The following is a 23,415-nucleotide window of genomic DNA, read 5'->3' as shown; positions in this document are numbered from 1 at the left end:
TTTACTTTCAGTGTATAACGGCAACACATCACATGTTTATCGTCAAGATATAGAAACATACTTAACAGTCATTCTTACAAAGCATTCCAACATAATAATAAAAATGTCACATGTTCAAAATATAACACCCACCACCACCCCACAAAGCCATACATATACATACATTGGTGACCATGTTCTGCTGGAAGCTGCATTTCTGTGTAGATGATTAAAGCAATGAAATCAAAGAGTAGAAAGTAAGCACATGCTCCCAAACCATGTTTGCATGGTCAGACAGGAACAATACACAAAGATTGACAGCATGGCCACATAAATCCACGTTTGATTGAAAAAAATGCACAAGAATTTCAGCAAACAAACAGCCCTAGTTGGGCATTTGTCAATAGACACAATATCACAGCAAAAAACCTGACCTTCTCAGGCCAAACGAACCCCCCTACTGCAGCCCTTTATATAAGATAGGTTGTATTGTTAGCACACTGACACGCCCAATAGAAGTACACACCCACCAGTATCTTTCAATCTATCTGTTCGTGTATGTCTAAAGTGATTGCACCTGATGGGCAGGAACACAATACTATTTGCAACTGTGTTAGCCCTTGGCTATGTGCATCAAATCTCCAACTACAGGCCAAAGATCGAAGTCCATTTGCATGCACATAAACAAAACAACAGTTTTCTAAGCATATGTACCTGTGCAGTGTAAACCCTACAATTTTAAATGTCCAAGTCCGTGGGCATGATTAGTGCTAACAAACATTAACATCAGTCCCTGGCTGCAATGAACTTTCAATCTAAGTCCAAAACTAACTTTCTTACATTAGAGACTATTTTGACAGGAGACAAATAAAATGCCAGCCTGTCTTTTTGGATTGTAGTGAGAAACCCACACAGGGAGAACATATAAACTTCGATACAAGCATTAGCATGTTGGGGAATTGAACCAGCAACCCCAGTGCTGCTAGACAGAATTGCTACTACTTAGCCAGCAGGCAGCCTCACACAAGTTATTTGCATCTCTGTGGTGTGAACCAGCCCTAAGTCCATAGCCATGCTCAGTGTCACAAGCAATATGCAATATATTGGCCTAAGTATTGGGACACCTGCCTTTAAACGCACATGAACTGTAATGGCATCCCAGTCTTAGTCCGTAGGGTTCAAAATTCATTTGGCCCACCCTTTGCAGCTATAACAGCTTCAACTTTTCTGGGAAGGCTGTCCACAAGGTTTAGGAGTGTGTCTATAGGAATGTTTTACCATTCTTTCAAGTGCATTTGTGTGGTCAGGCACTGATGTTGGACGAGAAGGCCTGGCTTACAGTCTCCGCTCTAATTCATCCCCAAGGTCTTCTGTTATGTTGAGGTCAGGACAGTCAAGTTCCATAAAGACATGGATGAGTGAGTTTGGGGTGGAGGAACTTGACTGGCTGCACTGACCTGAGTCCTGAGTCCTGACCTCAACCCGATAGGACACCTTTTGGCTGAATTAGAGCAGACTGCGAGCCAGGCCTTCTCATCCAACATCAGTGCCTGGCCTCACAAATGCACTTCTGGAACAATGGTCAAACCTTCCCATAGACACACTTAACCTTGTGGACAGCCTTCCTAGCCTTCCCAGAAGCTGTTCTGGCTGCAAAGGGTGGGCCAAATCAAAATTTAACCCTACGGACTAAGACTGGGCTCCCATTAAAGTTCATGTGTGTGTAAAGGCAGGTGTCACAGTTCTTTTGACTAGATAGTATATCTGACAAGAATTACAATGGTGGCTTGACCCTCCTACACATAAATACTACATTTAGACATAGTTTTAGAACCTGGGAGATGAGACAACTTCTCTAAATGAAGCAGCATGTTTGGGAATCCAACCCAGATGCTCAGGGATGCTAAGCAGAAGTTCTAACCTCTAAACCACGGAGCTGCCACATGTGAAAACCTCCTACACATAAATAATCATAAGACCCCTTTCACAATGAGGCGTTTTTCATCAAAACATTCCACATTCTAGCATTCTTAAAAACAAAATATTTGAAGTAGAAGCAACATTGTTGCAAAGGAAAATTTACTTCAGAGAAAGATACATTTCATCTTAACATCAAAAGGATTTATTTGGGAAAGTTACAATTGTTCCATTAGAATCAATGGCTAAAACTTGCATTGGACTATAATAGCGCCGATTGTCACTTCCAAAAAATGCTCTTTAAGGCTTCATGCACACAAGATGCCGGTGGAGTGCCTAGCACCAAGTGGCCCCGAGATACGGGGCCCCAAATTTGGGTCGCAAAATGTCATTCTCTAATTTTGGGGCCCCGTATCTCGGGGTCACTTGGTGCTAGGAACCCAAAATTTGGTGTGCTAACACAGTGGAACACTACAACATATCCATATTTGGGGTTCCTAGCACCAAGTGGCCCCAAGATACGGGGTCCCAAAGTCGGGTCACAAAATGTCATTCTCTGCTGCAGAAAAGTGCTTGACATTTTGCGACTCGAATTTGGAGCCCCGTATCTTGGAAAAAAGAAAAACTAAATGGTGGGACTTTAAATGAAGCAAATGACGTTCCCTATAATGCTTTTTACCTGTGATACCATCTACACTCATATCTTTATACTACAATTAGGTGAGAATGTTTGGGACCCTTTTTCCCTTTTATGCTTGTTTACAATTTTATATTTTTATTAATATACTCATTTTGGTAATTGTATTTCATTATAGATACCCCCTAATTCTGCATCTGCTTCTGACGAGTGGTATAACCACGAAACGCGTAGAGCTTTCCTATGATGCGCTGTCACAGTATTTATGCCCAATATTTGTACTATACCTTATTTTACTTTAATGAATCAATCTACCATTGTTTTTATACCCTTACATTGCTTCTGCTACTATTGGGGTCCACATACCTAAGTTAAAACTATGTATACCATTAAACCAACTATGCATTGATATGGAATGTTCTGATCTTGTTAATCGATGTTCATTAATATACCATACTGTTATATTATTATGTTCTTGTTAATGCACTTACCATGTATTACTATGTATTGCCCAGATCTGCTCATTGAGAACTATTAGTGCATTGCTACATCAATTTACTATTTATTACTTCATAGGTTATGTATAAACCCTGCAATCAATAAACATTGTGTATACTGATTGGTTTATATATATATATATAACTGATTTGCTTCATTTAAAGTCCCACCATTTAGTTTTTCTTTTTCTTAACGTATCGGGGATGGAGGTGTATGTGTAGTTCACTGCCTCATCTAAAGTCCCACTTCAGCCTTAGGGTCAATATGTCCCGTATCTTGGGGCCACTTGGTACTAGGAACCCCAAATTTGGATATGTTGTAGGGCTAGGTCCACTGTGTTTGCACACCAAATGTGGGGTTCCTAGCACCAAGTGACCTCAAGATACGGGGCCCCAAATTCAGAGAATGACATTTTGCGACCCGAATTTGGGGCTCCGTATCTCGGGGCCACTTGGTGCTAGGAACCCCAAATTTGGATATGTTTTAGTGCACTAAGTGGCCCCGAGATATGGGGCCCCAAAATGTCATTCTCTGCTGCAGTTTACCATCATATTTCTGTGTTTTCTGGTCCAAAAAATAGGGTTCCTTTAAAAACTTATAAACGCAAACGCGGCTAAACACGGTACCGGCGTTTAGCCGTGTTTAGCCACGTTTGGCATTTGAAACGTGGAAAACTTTTGCGTCTGAACCCATTTTTTTGCTTCTGGAAAAACGAGGTTAAACACAACTGCCTAAAAACGCCAAAAAGCGAGACTGTGTACATGGACACATAGAATAACATTGAATGAGTCCAGGGGCAGTTGAAAAAAGTGTCCAACTGCCTCTGAACACGTGTTTAACAGCATCTCATGTGCATGAGGCCTAACTCAGTGCTCATTTTTACTTTTACTATAGTGCCCTGTAAAAAAGACACTGGAGCTAAAATGAGAGCTATTTGCAGATCTGAGCATGCTTAGTTGTGTTGGCACCTATTTGTACAAAAACAGGGAATTTATCTCTTCTCAGACTTTTAAAGATATTTCCGTGTAGAAATCACTTTTTCACACAGTTTAAAAGCAGATTATCTTTAAATAACATGCCGAATATTTCAGTACTATTTAGGCAATTATATCATGCTCTAAACAATATTTCACACTATTGGGCGCTATTTGGTTTCATGGAACTATAGTAAATTCGATTTTGGGAGTATTTTCTCACAAGCACTATAGTGAATATCGTTTTTGCTCTAATTAGCGCTAATTACCACGATTAGCACTAATTTGCGGCAATTAGCACTAATATGACCCCCAAAGTGTGCTTCTTGCATTTAGAGAAGAAAGGTGAATTTAATTAGCATTTCATATTTTCTTCTGTATGTTAAGATTGTTACAAAAATAAATTCGCTAATAATGAAAACATATCTTAAACATTTCCTAAGTAATGCAAGACTTGCCTAGGTGTAAAATAGTTTGATAGACAATACTGTAAACGAAAAAATAAATAAATGGGCAGACTAGATGGACTACTAGGTCTTTTTCTGTTGTCACCTTTCTATGTCTCTATGATTCTGGTAGTATGCTTTTGTCAGCTTGAATAGAAATATGTAATTGTCTTCCTGAACTAACCCATACAAATTATTATAATAAAACACAAAACGGAAACCTCACCTGCTTTTAACAGAAAAAGCAACACAACCGAGACTACTGGAGAGAGAGGCTTATGTACAGAATATTGTAGACTTGAAAGATTCCCATTAGGACCCTAGAGTCCCTCCTGAATATGTTCTTTATAAAATTAGAATTGTAAATAAGACAATGCAAAACACAAGGCCCATAATGCATTTTATTAAGATAGTCTAATAATGGCCATTGATGGGCAGATATCCTAGTGGAATAGGGCAGTGCCTAGGATTGGGAGACAGGATGCTTAAATGGATTGACTCAGTTTACACTGACCTCACAGCTCGGGTCCGTGTGAATGGAGTCCTGTCAGCCCCCTTTGCGATCAGGAATGGAACACGTCAGGGGTGTCCATTATCCCCACTTCTCTTCGCCCTGTCTCTGGAGCCCTTTCTGCGAACCGTACGTGCCCACCTGGATATTACCGGAGTGACCATGGGAGAGACACAGCAGAAAATTGCTGCTTATGCAGATGACATGTTGTTCACTCTCACTAACCCAGTAGTTTTTCTCCCCAATTTACTACAAGAATTCCAAACATATGGTAGTATTTCCAACCTGAAGATCAATTTTTACAAGTGAGAAGCCATGAGCGTGGGATTGCCCTCACACCTTCTCACTACTCTAAGGGATAGTTTCAATTTTAAATGGACTAACACAGCCCTAAAATATTTAGGCACATATATTCCCCCCAAAATGTCCCAGTTATTTGCTTTGAACTTCCCTCCACTATTGTCCGCAGTCCGGGCCTTACTTACCGCATGGAACACAGGGTTACATTCATGGTTTGGTAGATGCAACATACTCAAGATGTGCATGCTCCCAAAGTTCCTGTACCTTTTACAGGCTCTACCGATCCAAATACCCTCTCATTATTTCGACCAGACAAGTGCCCTTTTCTCTAACTTTATATGGGCAAATAAAAGGCCCAGACTTAACAAACGACTGCTCACACTACCCAAACTATATGGAGGCTTGGCGGTACCAGATCTCCGCAAATACCAGCAAGCAACCCATTTGACCAGACTTATTGACTGGATCCGGCATCAGCCCACTAAATTGTGGACCCAGCTGGAACAGACTCAAATGTGCTCTACCATTGAACAGAGCACCTTGGTGTCACGACTCACTACCACGTACAATGAAGAACCATCCCTTGATAGGTGTAACTACGCGAACTTGTTCGTCCCTCTTCACACACTTACAACTTACGTCTCTCAACTCCCTGTTATGCCCGATTTTGGGAACTCCAGATTTCGCTCCAGGATACATGGACCCAGTCTTTCGATCCCTGCGTGGCCTAGGCTACTTTCAGGCATCTCACTTTGTCACAAATGGTCGGTGGCCCTCAGCAGCTGACCTCATGAGCCCAGAAGGGCCGTTTCGTCTAGATTTCTGGAGGGCTCTTCAACTTAATCATTATCTTAAAACATTACCTCCTTCTGGAAGTCTTGATCGGACCTTGACTGCCTACAAAACTTATTGCTCAGAGGAGGGAGCCCTACCTCACACGATGTCGGCCACTTACCAGTTGTTGATCACACCACCAGAAAACCACCAAATACACGCCCTCGGGGCATGGGAAAGGGAAATACAGTGTACTTTTACGTCACGGCAAAAACAAAACATTCTATACTTCACATTTAAATCCTCGATATGCACAAAGATGCAAGAAACTAATTTTAAACTACTCACTAGATGGTACAATACACCTGCAAAACTACAAAAGTTCTTCCCATCCTCCTCGGGACTCTGCTGGAGATGCCGGGGAGATCGGGGTACGATTCTCCATATCTTTTGGAGCTGCCCCATGCTGGGGCAGTTCTGGAAGACCATACAGCAGACGATACAAAAATTCACAGAACGCCCTATCTTGGCTGACCCTGGCTTCTTCTTATTACATGCGACTAGCATGTCGGGCAAAGCATACAAAAAATCTTTGATCCGCCATCTATTAGATGCAGCAAAGTCATGTATCCCACTACTGTGGAAGTCTACCAAACCCCCAACCGTGGGTATATGGCTCAGAAAAGTAGAAGACATCAGGAAAATGGAGGATTTTATCCTCACGACCCAACATCAAAATGATCTGTACACCAAAACCTGGTCGAATTGGCTGATGTTTATATTCTCCAATGAGGAACAGAATCTCCTGGTGGGTGACTGAAGGCACCTGACCTCATAAATTGACACATATGCCCCAAGTCAAGTGCATGCACCGCCTCCTTGCATCCCTGCCCTCCCCACCCCCCTCTCCCCCACTCTCTGCACCCCCCCTTCTCCTCCACCTCTTTCCTTTTCTCTTTATAGTCTTACTACTCTCTTCTATCTACTGTTCTGAACAAGGAAAATGGCAGAAGGAAAGGGACGTCCAGATATATATAGGAACTGTGGCAATGTTGAACACTTTATACATAGCTCAGCAGAATGTATATGTCTCTGTAATGGAATAAAATATTGTTGTGTTCTCAGTTATGATGTTGTGAGAGGCTGCGTCCTCGAATTTCATTCTTGTTCATGATGTTACATTGGGGCAATGCCCTTTCTTATGCCTGAATACACTTATATTTGGAATAGGGCAGTGCCACCCCACCAGCAATCCTCTTTCTGGTTTAATCAGTGGAGTGGATGTCATGCACCGCCAGGGACTAGCCATGTTTTCTCCCAGCATAAAAGGGGATGATTGTCAGCTGCGTGTACAATCATATTCCAACATGCCTTCAAATATATTTTGGAAACGTTTGAGTGGAATGCCTACTAAGTTCAGGATAAAAGCTGTTATGGCCAACATTATTTAAATGTATTTTTTGTCTGTTATAAGCCATTTATCCCAATGCTCTATTACAGTATTGTAACTACTCTAGCAGAAAATATTACATTTTCTCCTGATTGGAACTTTTCTGTAAAGTACACCTATCAATAAAAATGGATAAAATCATCTCGTTCAATCAAGCCCGAGGTCAACCAAAACAAAAAAGCTGACTCTGGAAGAGGAAAGCATTAACCTTTATCCATCTTCTACAGTGCCCTGGGAGCGCCACGACATTCACAGTCTGTCATGGCAGACTGCTCCTTACACCATGCACATCTCTGGACTGTGCTTTCCACTTCATAGTAAGGAAGCCCTATGGGCCTTTACTCAGCACTTATTACAACCACAGTTACTTATTGGGGATGAAATCACTATTGATGCTCACCTTTTGTTCTCTGTTCACCTCTGTGTTGCCGCAGTTATCGCCACCTCAGTTTCCAGTAGGGATGAGCCGAACACCCCCCGGTTCGGTTCACACCAGAACCTGCGAACGGACCGAAAGTTTGCGCAAACTTTAGAACCCCATTAAAGTCTAAGGGTCTCAAACGTTCAAAATCAAAAGTGCTAATTTTAAAGGCTAATATGCAAGTTTTTGTCCTAAAAAGGGTTTGGGGACATGTATCAATGCAAAAAAAAGTTTTAAAAACGGGCGTTTTTTCAGGAGCAGTGATTTTAATGATGCTTAAAGTGAAAAAATAAAAGTGAAATATTCCTTTAAATATCGTACCTGGGGGGCGTCTATAGTATGCCTGGCACGTGGCACGTGTTTCCCGTGCTTAGAACAGTCCCTGCACAAAATGACATTTTTAAAGGAATAAAAGTCATTTAAAACTGCTTGCAGTTTTAATGTAATGTCGGGTCCTGGCAATATGGATGAAAATCAGTGAGACAAACGGCATGGGTACCCCCCACCCCCCAGTCCATTACCAGGCCCTTTGGGTCTTGTATGGATATTAAGGGGAACTCTGCACCCAAATTAAAAAAAGGAAAGGTGTGGGGCCCCCAGGCCCTATATACTCTGAACAGCAGTATACAGGCGGTTCAAACAAGACAGGGACTGTAGGTTTGTTGTCAAGTAGAATCTGTTTGTAATTTTGAACTGGAAACATTTTTAAAGTGTAGCTCCAGCCAAAAAATCTATTTTTAAGCTTTTCGGAAAACCTAGGGAAGGGTTATCACCCCTGTAACATTTGTTTTGCTGTCTGTGCACCTCTTCAGAAGATTTCACCTCACTTTCTGTCCCAATGACAAATGTTTTTGAAAACTTGGGGGTTTTAGTGAAACAAGGATTGGTGATAAAGCATCAGTGAAGAGGAGACACGTTTTTCCCATATTAACTCTTACAGGAGAGAATCTCCCTTCCTAGGGGTAGATTTCAACTTCCTGTTGTCTCCTTCCGTTTGCAAGTAGGAGTCGTTTGTAAGTTGGATGTTTGAAAGCAGGGGCCTACCATATATACTCTGCAGCAATTGGGGCCTTAGGTGTTGGTGTTGCCACAATACTGTAAGCCCTCACAGTTACTCTTGGTGGGCGCAGGAACGGGCCCTGCTGTGAAATATTAGATCAAGAATTGTAATTACATGCCATTGTTGAACAGTGGTAGAAAAATTGGGCCTTTGGTGGTGGTGGTGATGCTGGTGCCACAACACTGTAAGTCCTCACAGTTACTCTTGGTGGGCGCTGGAACGGGCCCTGCTGTGAAATATTATATCAAGAATTGTACTTACATGTACCTGTTGAACAGGGGCAGAAAAATTGTGCCTTTGGTGGTCGTGGTGGTGTTGCCACAACACTGTAAGCCCTCACAGTTACTCTTGGTGGGCGCAGGAATGGGCCCTGCTGTGAAATATTAGATCAAGAATTGTAATTGCATGTCCCTGTTGAACAGGGGCAGAAAAATTGGGCCTTAGGCACTGATGCCACAACACTGCAACCCCTCACAGATGCTATAGTTGGAGCGCAGGAATGAGCCCTGCTGCAAAGTACTGCATCAAAAATTGTAATTATACACCCCTGTTAAACAGGAGCTGAAAATTTGGGCCTTGGGCACAGGTGCTGGTGCCACAACACTGCAACCCCTCACAGATACTCTGGTTGGAGCACAGGAATGAGCCCTGCTGCAAAGTCTCCCTGTGCCTGCGTGGGTTTCCTCCGGGTACTCCGGTTTCCTCCCACACTCCAAAGACATGGTAGGTTAATTGAATCCTGTCTAAATTGTCCCTAGTATGTATGAATGTGAGTTAGGGACCTTAGATTGTAAGCCACTTGAGGGTAGGGACTGATGTGAATGTACAATGTATATGTAAAGCGCTGCGTAAATTGACGGTGCTATATAAGTACCTGAAATAAATAAATAAATAAAAAGTATTGCATCAAAAATTGTAATTACACGCCCCTGTCAGAGAACTCACAATACTAGCTCGCGTCTCCATGCAGCAGTGACTAACGGGCATGCGCGGTGTCCCCGACAGAGGCGAACGAGTTCCGGATCGAACGTGCACACCCACGCACCCGTACGAATGTGTGCGTGCACCCGCACGAACGTGTGCGTGCACCCGCACACCCATACGAGCGGGTGTACGTTCTTACGCACGCACATTCACGTCAACCAATCCTGGCGCTCAGCACCATAAATACACTAGTGCTGGATCGTCTTCAGCAAGTTCCTAAGTTCTTGATTCCTGTGTGACCTGTTACCTTGCTCCTGACTACCCGGCTTCCTTGACTACTCTCCTGGATCTCTCTTGCCTGTTACTTACCTTTACTGATTATACCGACCCTGGCTTGGACTGTCTACTACGGCTCTGCTTTCTGACTATGTACCTCACTGCCCGCCCGTTGCCAACCTCTGCCTGACCTTGACCACGAACTTGCCTTCTGTGTGGATACCTTGTTGCCAGCCAATTGCCAACCTTTGCCTGTCCTGACGTTGCAGTTGTTCTTGAATCCATACCTACCTGCCTGGCTTCTACTGAGCAGTTCTGGTGATCAGTCTTCTCATCTTCTCCAAGAGGATCCTGAATCTCCAAGTTCCAGCTTCCAGCCGCAGGCACCTGCACCCTTCCGTGCCCCAGCACTCCCTGTCCTCACTACCAGGGGTGTTGGGACCGGAACCGTGCGAGAGGCCTCCCTCAGCATTTCAGACTCCGCTGTAAGGTATGTGACAGTACGATCCAGCCAAGATGGAGTCTGAAAGGGGGACCTCACCTTTGGACGCTCTGTGCCAACAGATTTCGGCCCTTACCCAGGCAGTCCAGGGCCTACAAGATGGCTACCGGCAACTTGAGCAATGAGTGGAGTCATTGTCTCCAAATCGCTCAACTCACCAGGCGGCTACAGCATCTCGGCTTCCCGGCCCAGCGGCCTCAGCATCAGCACCCGCAATAATGGTGCCACCCCCAGAATCTCGAGTCCCCACTCCAGAGAGGTTTTCGGGAGATCGCAGCAAGTTCCTTGCCTTCAAGAATGCCTGCCAGCTATACTTCCTGCTACAGCCCCGTACCTTCTCTTTGGAGAGCACCAAGGTGGGGTTCGTCTCACTACTCCAGGGGGGACCCCAAACCTGGGCGCATCGCTTACTGGAGTAGGCCAGTCCGCTGTTAGACACTATGGACTCTTTTCTGAATGAAATGGCCAAATTGCATGACGACCCTCAACGTGCCACCACTGCAGAGGCCAGTCTCCATGCCCTCCAGCAAGGACGTAGGCCAGCGGAAGACTACGTAACAGACTTTAGGCGGTGGAGTTCCGATACCCAGTGGAACGATGCCGCCCTCCGCTATCAGTTCCGCATTAGACTCTCTGAGGCACTGAAAGAAGCATCTTCTGACTTCTGATGATTTCCTTGATAAATATGCGGGCGGTTTCGATGGCAGATGGAGTTCCCCTTAAAGGAAGGAAATGGGCCATCTTGGTTAGACGGTCTACCACCACAAAGATGGCTGAACACCCCTCAGAGCAAGGAAGCTCTACTATAAAATCCATGGAAATCATTTTCCAGGGTCTATCAGGTACAGGCAAAGGTTTTAACAGACCCCAAGCTCGATTTCTAGACGTCTTGTTCTGGGTACAGATAGGGCAGGAGCTGACGTACTTTTCACAAAAGTCTTTCAGATTGGGCCACCAGAATGTGCGTTGCACAAGTTCCAGGGTCTTGCGGACCCCAAAGTGACCTGCCAGCGGATGATCATGAGGTAGCGTCAAGACCTTAACTCGAACCTCCTCAGGAACAAAAATTTGGCTCCCCTTCCCGAACAATCCATCTCTGATCGTCAGAGTAGTCCCTGTGGGTCTAGGTAAGTCAGAAGATGCTTCTTTAATCTGGGAGAGCAGGTCTGTTTGCAGGAGTAGGAAATTATTTGTGGGGGTATGAATACTTTTTCAAGGCACTGTATATAAATATATACAGTGCAATCAGTGTGGAATATATATATATATATACAAAGCAGAGAGTGTAATTAAAAAAAAATAAAAAAAAATAAAAAAAATATATATATATATATATATATATATATATATATATATATATATATATATATATATATATATATAGTGCAGTCAGTGTACAGTATATAATACAGTGCATTGAAGTGATTAAGGGAAACCCTATTACAGAATTAAGGGCAGGTGATTGACGATGGATGGACATCGCGGGACACTTTTTTTTTTTTTTTAAAAGAGGAAGTAAACCCTGATGGACTTTACTTCCTCTTTTGTTCCCTGCAAAGTAAAAGCATAATGGGCTAGTATGCATCGCATACTAGCCCATTATGTGGCACTTACCTGCAAACGAAGCTCGCGATGTCCCCACTGGTGGCCGCATCCCTCTTAACCCCGCTTCCTTCCAGGGCCGTGGACTCTGGTTCTGTGACTGGCCAGTCGCGCAACGTCACTCCAGCGCATGCGCGCAGGTGCCGATGGTCATGGCACAGGCCCTGTAGAAATGGCACAATCCCTTTCTTCAGTGAGCCGATGACGTTGGTGCAAGCATATATGGTAAATATCTCCTAAACCATGCAGGTTTAGGAGATATTTCCAGTACCTACAGGTAAGCCTTATTATGGGCTTACCTGTAGGTAAAAGTGTAAAAATGTAAGGGTTTAAAACCACTTTAATAAAGGAATTGTCAAAAACTGTCTTTTGTGGTTTTTACTTTTTGACACTTTTTTTGGTGAATGGGTAGGGGTACAATGTACCCGATACCCATTCACATGGGGGGGGCGGGATCTGGGGGGCCCTCTTGTTAAAGGGGGCTTCCAGATTCCGATAAGCCCCCGACCTTTACAACCACCGGGCCAGGGTTGTGGGGACAAGGCCCTTGTCCCCATCAACATGGGGACAAGGTGCTTTGGGGGGGACCCCAAAGCACCCTCCCCATGTTGAGGGCATGTGGCCTGGTATAGTTCGGGGGGGGCACTCGCTCGCCCCCCCCATACTGTCCTCCAGGCTGCTTGCTCGGATAAGGGTCTGGTACGGATTTTGGGGGGACCCCATGCTGTTTTTTTTTTTTTTATTTTGGCGTGGAGTTCCCCTTAAAGTCCATACCAGACCAGAGGGGCCGGGTATGGACTGGGGGGGCACGCTGTTTTTTTTCCTTGATTTTTATCTCTATTGCTGGGAGCTGGCAATACATTATAGCCGTGAGCAATTTAAAATGAAACGTTTTCCTTTAGAAATGTCATTTTGCTGCGGTACTGTAAAACACATCACACAGATGCACCACTTTATAGGCAGACTAAGGGGACCCCCAGGCACGATATTTAACCGCTTCACCCCCGGAAAATTTTACTTCCTTCCTGACCAGAGCACTTTTTGTGATTCGGCACTGCGTTGGTTTAACTGACAATTGCGCGGTCGTGCGACGTTGCACCCAAACAAAATTTACGTCCTTTTTTTTCCCACAAATAGAGCTTTCTTTTGGTGGCCTTTGATCACCTCTGCGGTTTTTATTTTATTATTTATTTTATTTTATTTTTATAAACAAAAAAAGAGTGACCATTTTGAAAAAAAACACAATATTTTTTACTTTTTGCTATAGTAAATATCCCCCAAAAATATATAAAAAAACTTTTTTTTTCCTCAGTTTAGGCCGATATGTATTCTTCTACATATTTTTGGTAAAAAAAATTGCAATAAACGCATATTGATTGGTTTGCGCAAAAGTTATAGTGTCTACAAAATAGGGGATAGTTTATGGCATTTTTATTATCAATTTTTTTTTTTTTTACTAGTAATGGCGGCGATCTGCGATTTTTATTGGGACTGCGACATTATGGCGGACACATCGGACAATTTTGACACATTTTTGGGACACATTTTTGGCATTAATATAGCGATCAGTGCTATAAAAATTCATTGATTACTGTAAAAATGTCACTGGCAGTGAAGGCGTTAACACTAGGGGGAGATCAAGGGGTTAATTGTGTTCCCTGTTTGTTACTAACTGAAGTGGGGAGGGGACTATGTAGGGGAAGAGATAGATCGCTGTTCATACTTTGTATGAACAGACGATCTGTCACTTCTCCCCTCAGATTACCGGAAACTGTGTGTTTACACACACAGATCCTGATTCTCCATGTCTCAGCAGCGATCGCGGGAGCCAAGCGGTGATCGTGACCACCGGGCACTCGCATTGGCTCGCGGGAGCGTGCAGCGCACACCCCTAGTGGCCACATAACATCGCTTCGCCTAGCCGTGCCATTCTGCCACAGTAAAACTGCGGCGGCTGGTCGGCAAGTGATTAAAGGAATATTTCATTTCTATTGTTTCACTTTAAGCGTTAATAAAATCACTGCTCCTGAAAAAAAAGGTCGTTTTATAAACTTTTTTTTAGCATTGATAGATGTCCCCTGGGGCAGTACCCGGGTCCCCATGCACTTTTCATAGCAATAACTTGCATTTAAGCCTTTAAAATTAGCACTTTTGATTTTTCATGTTCTTGTCCCATAGACTTTAATAGAGTTCACATGTTCGCACAAATCTTTTGCCTGTTCGCATGTTCTGGTTCTCCCCTCAGGCCAATCTGTTCCCCAGTATAATCTTCCCAGGATAGTCTGTCCCCCAGTATAATCCTCCCCAAGTCAGTCTGTTCCCAGTATAATCCTTCACCCTCTGCCCCACGTCACTCTGTCTCCCAATATAATCCCTCCAGGGCAGTCTGCCCCCATTATAATCCTTCTCCCTAAGCCCCAGGTCAATCTGTCTCCCAATATAATCTCCCAAGTCAGTCTTTCCCCCAGTACAATGCTTCCCCCAAGGTCAATCTGTCCCCCAGTATAATCTCCCCCAGGTCAATCTGTCCCCCATTATAATCCTCTCCAAGGTCAGTCTGTCCCCAGTGTAATCTTCCTAGGTCAGTCCGACTGATTGTCCTGGGGAAAAGAATGACCCTCAGTACAATCCCCATAATAGTTGATTTTTTTCATGTCCTGTAATGGTTGCACAAATGTTTTTCAAATCACTTTTTCACAAAAAATACACGAAAATCATTATTAGCACACATAAACACAACACAACCTACAAAATTCCTGTTAAATTGTTACTGAGGCCTTGATCACAAAAGTGTACGCCCGTGTGAGGGCCGAGTTTACGAATACAGGGGATGCACAGGTGTTCCTTGCACCCCTGTGCGGGCAGTCCAATTTATGTCAATTGAGATGCAGTGAATGCACAGACAGTCGCTGCTCCCAATCTGACATCCATGTGGGTGCGGGGGCACAGCCCCAAACATAGACTTTATGTGTTCAGGGACATGCACCCAGGATTGTCAGTGCTGCTCTGCACAGAAGTCTATAGGCTTGCTTGCCTCTAGCTCTCCCCCCTGCCGACTGGAGGAAAATCGTGCAGCATAATATCAGTATCTCATTAAAGGGAGAGAAGAGTAAAAGTCAATGTCTCCAACTCCATGTTGCTTTGGGGGGGGGGGGGTATGTCTCTTTTTTCATACGGAGACGGGCAGCTGAAGGCTATGTCCTCAGTCTCTTTCTTTGCAGCCTCAGCTGCACTGCAGATGAAGGAATAGAAGTCTCTCTACAGAGGCTCCTATTCATTCACAAACTGCAGGGAGGGGGCGCCGGGTGATAATGGGGGGGACAGTACGGAGGAGGGGGGTCAGAGCAGCTGGCTGCAGCACCTAAAGTCAGCGGAAGGGCAGAGGAGGAGAGCAGAATGGATTCTTGATCTCCGAGTCAAGATTCTGACCAAGAGTCTGTCTTGCAGCAGTCACTAGCAACAGGGTCCTGGTCTCACTCAGTGGCGGGCTTCAGCAGCAGGGTTCGGGACTCTCTTGGTAGAAGCCATCAACAGCAGGACCCCAGTCTCACTTTAAAACAGTCACTGGCAGCGGGAATCTAGTCTCACTTGACAGTGGTCACCGGCAGCAGGGTTCCTTACATTTCGTAGCGTGATTCGCCAATCTCTTGCTTGCGCTCACTCACGTCTCTCATCTTCCATTCTGTACAGTCCTTGCCCTTTCTGATTGATCCAGACACTGCAAAAATTGCCACACTGCTGTATTATTGGATGCTCAGCTAGTGATCTTGATTTTATATACAAGTAAATTAACTCTGTCAGTTCCACAGTAGAATAATGCAGCAACAAAAAAAGGAAGCAGAAAAGGCACTGATGGGCAGCACTGATGAGCAGGCACTGATGGGAGGCACTGACTGGCATCACTTATGGGCACTGATTGGTGGCACTTATGGGCACAGATTGGTGGCACTGATTGGTGGCACTGCTGGGCAGTGGCGGTGCATCCATAGAGGGCGCAGGAGCGCTGTCCCCTCTCTCCTGCACCTGTCAATCTCCAATAGATAGATTCATGCATTGCATGAATCTATCTATCTATTGTCACCGCTGCCACCCCCTATTCAGGTGTCCGGCCCCTTGTCAGGTGCCGGGCATTTGAATTACAGGAGCGGGCGTGTTTTTGGAAGTGCCTGATTAGAGCCGTGGGTTCTAATAGGCTTCCAAATTGGTAAACAGCGGGCGCACTGCTGTTCGTTCGCTGCTTACGTAGTGCTGTGTTAGGGAATCAAATAAATCGCTTCCCTAACACTGACCCGCTTCTCAGCCAATCAGGTGCACCGGGTCTGGTTACCTGCCACCTGATTGGCTGAAGCGACAAGCACTGTGGCCGGAGCCGCGATGATGTCACTCCCCCGCATGCGCACAGGAGCCGCTGGGAATGGCACAGTACAACTGAAGCAACGGCAGTTGTACTGATGATGTCGGCACATGCAAATACAGTGATATCTCCTAAACCATGCAGGTTTAGGAGATATCCAGTGTAGTTACAGGCAAGCCTAATTATAGGCTTGCCTGTAGTTTAAAGTGGTTGTAAAGGATTTACAACCACTTTAAGTACTGTTTCAAAAAATTCAAAATATATTTTACCACCCCAATCAACCTAGTTGCACTGTGTGTCCTACAGAGGAATCACAGGGCTATGGACCAATAATACCAATAATACCAATGGAGGATTTCTACATGTACTAGCTATATTATTCTAATTGCTAAAAGAATAGCATGAGTCTATGACCATATTTACTGTACTGTATATATAACTATTAAGCTACATAATTGTCCCAGTTTTAGCGTTCATAAACCTATGTATCTCGCCTTAACTGGCTTCCTTACAATTTCCTGTCATAAACCTTTTATTTAGTATCCCATTTCCTCCGATAATCAAATAAAGTGCTATGTGCCAAGAAATGTGCCCAATATCCAAAACGCAACACATTTTGCCTTAAAGTCTTCCTCAGGGGTAAAACTTGGATCACATAATATACCATGCAACAAAACATAGAATGCATCAAGATAAAAAACCTTTTGCCTTTAGAACCATTTTATCCCTTTGGCGCTGGCGCCTCCTGCCCCTTTAAGAGGTTTTAGATGCCGGGAGGAGGGGCAGGTCTTATGGTCATGTGACCGCCGTGATTGGCTGTCAGAGTGGTCACATGATCAGAAAGCTCCAGATCGTGAATAGCTATCAGGAGCTTTCCGTTAGCTGCCGGTAACTGTGCGCTCTCAGCACAGCTGTTTTTGCAATATTGCACGCAAATATGTGGCCCCTCAGAGGGTGGGCTGCAGCCACATATTTGCGCGCTGTCACTGCCACGAGGGTAATGTTATACAGGATGTCTTCCCTTGCCAGGAAAGAAGTCATTTAAACCTGATCGCGGCTGTAATGAATTGTTGGGTCTCGGCAATATAGATAAAACTCATTGAAAAAAACGACATGGGTCCACCCCCAGTCCATTACCAGGCCCTTTATGTCTGGTATGAATATTAACCGGTTCCCGACCGGCTGGGCAAATGGGCTTACCCGTACCTCCCTTTGAATTTGCTGCCGTGCCATTGCGCGCGCGCCAGCCAGGAGCTCCGTGAGTTGGGTCACGGGTCCCGCGGACTCGATCGCTGCGGGGATACCCGTGATCGCCTCACGGAGAGGACGAACGGGGAGATGCTAATGTAAACAAGCATCTCCCTGTTCTGCCTAATGACAGCGTCACTGATCTCTGCTCCCTGTGATCGGGAGCAGAGATCAGTGACGTGTCACATGTAGTCACGCCCCCCCACAGTTAGTAACACTCCCCAGGACATACGTAACACCTCCCTAGCCCCCTAGTGGTTAACCCCTTCACTGCCAGTGTCATTTACACAGGAATCAGCGCATTTGTATAGCACTGATTGCTGTATAAATGACAATGGTCCCAAAAATGTGTCAAAAATGTCTGATGTGTCCGCCATAATGTCACAGTCATGATAAAAATCGCTGATCGCCGCTATTACTAGTAAAAAAAAAATAATAATAAAAATGCCATAAAACTATCCCCCATTTTGTAAACGCTATAACTTTTGCGCAAACCAATCAATAAACGCTTAGTGCAGGTTTTTTTTTACCAAAAATATGTAGAAGAATACATATCGGAAAAAAAAAATGTTTTTTTGAATATCTTTGGGGGATATTTATTATAGCAAAAAGTAAAAAATAATGCGTTTTTTTTCAAAATTGTCGCTACTTTTTTTGTTTATAGCGCAAAAAATAAAAACCGCAGAGGTGATCAAATATCACCAAAAGAAAGCTCTATTTGTGGGAAAAAAGGACGTTAATTTTGTTTGGAGGCCACGTCGCACGACCACGCAATTGTCAGTTAAAGCCACGCAGTGCCGAATCGCAAAAAACGCACTGGTCAGGAAGGGGGTAAATTCTTCTGGGGCTGAAGTGGTTAAGGGGAACCCCGAACCAAAAGTTAAAAAAAATTGTGGGGGTCCCCCTCAAAATCCATACCAGGCCCTCCAGGCCCTTCAGACCCTTATCAGAGCATGCAACCTGGCAGGCCGCAGGAAAAGAGGGGGGGAGAGAGAGCGGCCCCCCTTCTGAACCGTACCAGGCCACATGCCTTCAACATAGGGAGGGTGCCTCCCAATGCACCTTGTCCCCGTGTTGATGAGGACAAGGGCCTCATCCCCACAACCCTTGCCCGGTGGTTGTGGGGGTATGCGGGCGGGGGGCTTATCGGAATCTGGAAGCCACCTCTACCAAGGGGACCCTCAGATCCCGGCCCCCACTATGTGAATTGGTAAGGGGTACATTGTACCCCTACCATTTTACAAAAGAAAGTGTCAAAAATAGTAAAGACAGGAGACTCTTTGGGACAAGTCCTTTATTAAAAAAAATAAAAAAATAAAAATGTCTGCAATGTCCATTCATCTTCTATCACGCCGCCCGATAAACCGAAAAAAGAAAAAAAAACTGCAACAGCTCTGCCTCCGTGGGAGGCTCCCACCGAGTGATGCTTCTTCTTGGTGACAGCTCTTATATAGCTGAGGGCGGGGCCACCCGATGACGTAAACGGGTGACGCCACCCCCCCTCTGATGCCTCGTGACCTCAGAGGAAGACGGGGTAACCCGTTTACGTCACCAAGTGGCCCTGCCCTCAGCTATATAAGAGCTGTCACCAAGAAGAAGCGTTACTCGGCGGGAGCCTACCATGGAGGCGGAGCTGTTACGTTTTTTTTCTCTTTTTTTGTTTCGTCGGGCGACATGATAGAAGATGAATGGACATCGCTGGACATTTTTATTTTTTTTATCTTTTAATAAAGGACTTGTCCCTAAGTGTCTCCTGTCTTTTTTACTATTTTTGACACTATTTTGTGAAATGGTAGGGGTACAATGTACCTGTTACCAATACACATAGGGGGGAGGCTGGGATCTGGGGGTCCCCTTGTTAAAGAGGGCTTCCAGATTCCGATAAGCCCCCCGCCCGCATACCCCCACAACCACCAGGCAAGGGTTGTGGGAATGAGGTCCTTGTCCTCATCAACTTGGGGACAAGGTGCTTTGGGGGGCTACTCCAAAGCACCCTCCCCATGTTGAGGGCATGTGGCCTGGTATGGTTCAGGGGGGGGGGGGCGCTCGCTCATCTCCCCTTTTCCTGGCATGCCAGTCTGATTGCTCGGATAAGGGTCTGGTATGCATTTTGGGGGGACCCCCTACGCCATTTTTTAAAAAAATTTGGCTCAGGGTTCCCCGTAATTTCTATACCAGACATGAAGGGCTTGGTATGGATTTTGGGGGATGCTCACTTTTTTTTTTTTTTTTTATTTTTGGTTCTGGGTTTCCCTTAATATTCATACCAGACCCAAAGGGCCTGGTAATGGACTGGGGGGGAACGCTCACCGTTTTTTTCAATGAGTTTTATCTATATTGCAGAGACCTGACAATTTATTACAGCCGTGATCAGTTTTAAATGACTTTTTTACTTTTAGAAAAGTCATTTTGCTGTGGTACTGTTCTAAACACGGGAAAACTGCGCCAATTTACAGGCATATTATAGACACCCCCCAGGCACGATATTTAAAGGAATATTTCATTTTTATTGTTTCACTTTAAGCACTATTAAAATCACTGCTCCCGAAAAAACGTCAGTTTTTAGAACTTTATTTTGCATTGATACATGTCCCCTGGGGCAGGACCCGGGTCCCCAAACACTTTTTATGACATTAACTTGCATATAAGCCTTTAAAATGAGCACTTCAGATTTTTCATGTTAGTGTCCAATAGACTTTAACGGTGTTCCGCAAATTTCAAATTTGCCATGAACACTGCATATTGTTCGTTGTTCACCGAACGTCCGAACAACCAAAGTTCAGCTCGAACTTATGCTCGGGCCGAACTGTTCGCCCATCCCTACTGGGGAGTGAAGGTAAGAAAAATATAAGCAGCTGCACTGGCCAGTTGAAGGGCTCTTTCACATTCGCGGTGGCGTGCAGTACTCTCAGAAGGGCGATCCACATTTGGATCACTTTCCAGAGGGCATCTGACAGGTGGTGAGGAGGCAGTATATTGCCTCCTTACCGCTTAATTTAACCCTGTAAAGCCACACTTCTACATTGCAATTGTGTGGTTGCGGCACTGCTCCATTGAACTCAATGGGTGAGTTTGACAAGCGGTTCTGCTTATCCAACTCTGCACCCCAAGTTAAAAATGACACAGCCACTATGCAAAGCATCACAGCCATGGCATGTGTACAGCTCTGTCTGGCTGTATTGTGACAGTTCAGATGGGTGGCCAGATAAAACTGCTGCTAAGCCTGTGTTGCTTTGCCCTCCATGAGCAAAGCATAGGTTCATTTTAACAATTACATAGTGAAGCCCTCAAAAAGCACAGGTTTATGCCAGGTAGGAAACAAAATACTGCAAATATTAGGTTTAGGCTATACTCCGTTTCCTCTATAGATACATTTTCACTTTTTATCATAAAAATAGTGAATTTGTTTACTGATCTTTAACAGTGATGCTTTCACCTCTTCGTTCCTTAAACTGTAGATCAGTGGGTTTAACATGGGTGTCACAACACTGTAGAAGAGGGCGAGGAAGCGATCAGTATTTAAAGAGTACAACGACCGAGGTCGAAGGTACATGAAGGAAGCAGTACCATAGAAGAGTGTCACTGAAGTTAGGTGGGACACACAGGTAGAATAGGCTTTTCTGTGGCTACCTACTGATTTCATTCTCAGTAATGTTGAAATAATTTGGGTGTAAGATCCAAGAATGAGCAAAAATGGGGTCAGAAGGATGACTACACATACGCTGAAAATTGCAACCTCATTTAGGTATGTTTCAGTGCATGCCAACTTCAGGACTGGTGGTATGTCACAAAAGAAGTGATCAATGACATTTGGACCACAAAACGGCAGGCTGAAGATAAAAGCTGTCTGACCCAAGGACAGAAAAAACCCAGATGACCATGAAAAAGCTGCGAGGTGGGAGCACCTTTGAACACTCATAATCAAGTTATAATAAAGAGGTTGGCAGATGGCTGTAAAGCGGTCCAGTGCCATAACGGCCAGAAGAAGACATTCTGTGGTCCCCATTGCTAAAAAAAAGAACATCTGAACTGCACAGCCCAAAAAAGGTATTGTTTTGTCCTTGGATAATAGGTTGGTGAGAATTTTTGGCATGGTGACAGATGAGTAGACCATCTCGAGGATGGAGAGGTTACAAAGAAAGAAATACATAGGAGAATGAAGACTTGGGTCAGAGCGTAGTATGTAAACAACGGCTGTATTGCCCATCAGAGTGGCAAGGTAAATGAAGAGGAAGAGCAAGAAGAATGGTAGGTAAATATCAGTAAAAGCTGAGAAGCCAAGGATGATAAATTCAGTCACTGTGGTTTGGTTCATCTTTGATGTCAATTCTCAGTTTTCATCCTGTTAATCAAATAGAAGTTCAGACTCAATCATACAAATTCACAATAAACTGTATGCAGGAAACTAAGGCTGGTTTCATAATGTCATATTACTTTACAAGCTAAATAATGCATCATTTGGGCAATAAACCTTTAATTGCAGATGTCCGCTCACATTGAATAAAATAATCGATACCAATGCCAATCAACTAGTAGCAGTTAGTCATATTCCATAAGGCTTGTTTCATAATATTGAAGCTATTTTAAAGCTTATCCAAGCTACTGCTTAGTTCTAATTAGTATCAGGAAAATATCTTTAACTTTACAGAATAAGTCCAGTTGAAATTGGCTAACTACTACTAGCTATAACATGACCTGTATAAACGAGAACCTTCACAGACACCAATCAACCATGTTGTAAATTTGGTTGCCCTACAACTATACCCAGGCCCGGAGTGGGACAAGAAATAGGCCCAGGCATTTTAGACTGGGCAACCTGAGCCCTGGGGGGAGGGGTGGAGATCAGGGTGCAGGAATTCGCGTGGGTGGTTGTGATGGGATATTCATCCTGAGAGACATCCCAATCCAGCAAAGAGACACCGCAGTGGAGCAAAGAGACCGCCTCAGTCCAGCAAAGAGACAGCCTCAGTCCAGCAAAGAGACAGCCTCAGACCAGCAAAGAGACAGCCTGAGTCCAGCAAAGAGACAGCCTGAGTCCAGCAAAAAGACAGCCTGAGTCCAGCAAAGAGACAGCCCCAATCCAGGAAAAGACAGCCCCAGTCCAGTAAAGAGACAGCCTGAGTCCAGCAAAGAGACAGCCCCAATTCAGGAAGAGACAGCCCCAGTCCAGCAAAGAGACAGCCCCAGTCCAGCAAAGAGACAGCCTAAGTCCAGCAAAGAGACAGCCTCAGTCCAGCAAAGAGACAGCCTCAGTCCAGCAGAGAGACAGCCTCAGTCCAGCAGAGAGACAGCCTCAGTCCAGCAAAGAGACAGCCTCAGTCCAGCAAAGAGACATCCTCAGTCCAGCAAAGAGACAGCCTCAGTCCAGCAAAGAGACAGCCTCAGTCCTGGATCAATTCAGTGCACTAACCTTCCTCCCTGTGCAGCTGTCACAGTGTACCGGCCATTGTTAGGAGAGAGTGGCTGCCGTTGTCCCGAGTGCAGGTATATCTCCAGCAGCTGGCTTGGGAGGTAGCTGTCCCCTGCAGGTACTTCTCTCCGC

The 23,415-nt window shown here is 44.7% G+C and overlaps 1 protein-coding gene across 1 annotated transcript; it reads right to left on the bottom strand.

Annotated features, from left to right (window-relative positions):
* Positions 1–21,249: 21,249 nt before the first annotated feature.
* Positions 21,250–22,188, bottom strand: LOC141109001 (olfactory receptor 10C1-like). The gene has a single exon (XM_073600959.1). The coding sequence runs from the start codon at positions 22,186–22,188 to the stop codon at positions 21,250–21,252; it is 939 nt and encodes a 312-aa protein (XP_073457060.1).
* Between the last annotated feature and the right edge of the window lie 1,227 nt (positions 22,189–23,415).

This window comes from Aquarana catesbeiana, linkage group LG09 (assembly GCF_042186555.1).
Source record: "Aquarana catesbeiana isolate 2022-GZ linkage group LG09, ASM4218655v1, whole genome shotgun sequence".
Taxonomy (NCBI): domain Eukaryota; kingdom Metazoa; phylum Chordata; class Amphibia; order Anura; family Ranidae; genus Aquarana; species Aquarana catesbeiana.
This window is presented reverse-complemented; position numbering and strand designations above follow the sequence as displayed.

Coding starts and splice junctions, on each gene's coding strand:
- LOC141109001 (XM_073600959.1), bottom strand. CDS start 22,188: ATGAACCAAACCACAGTGACTGAATTTATCATCCTTGGCTTCTCAGCT.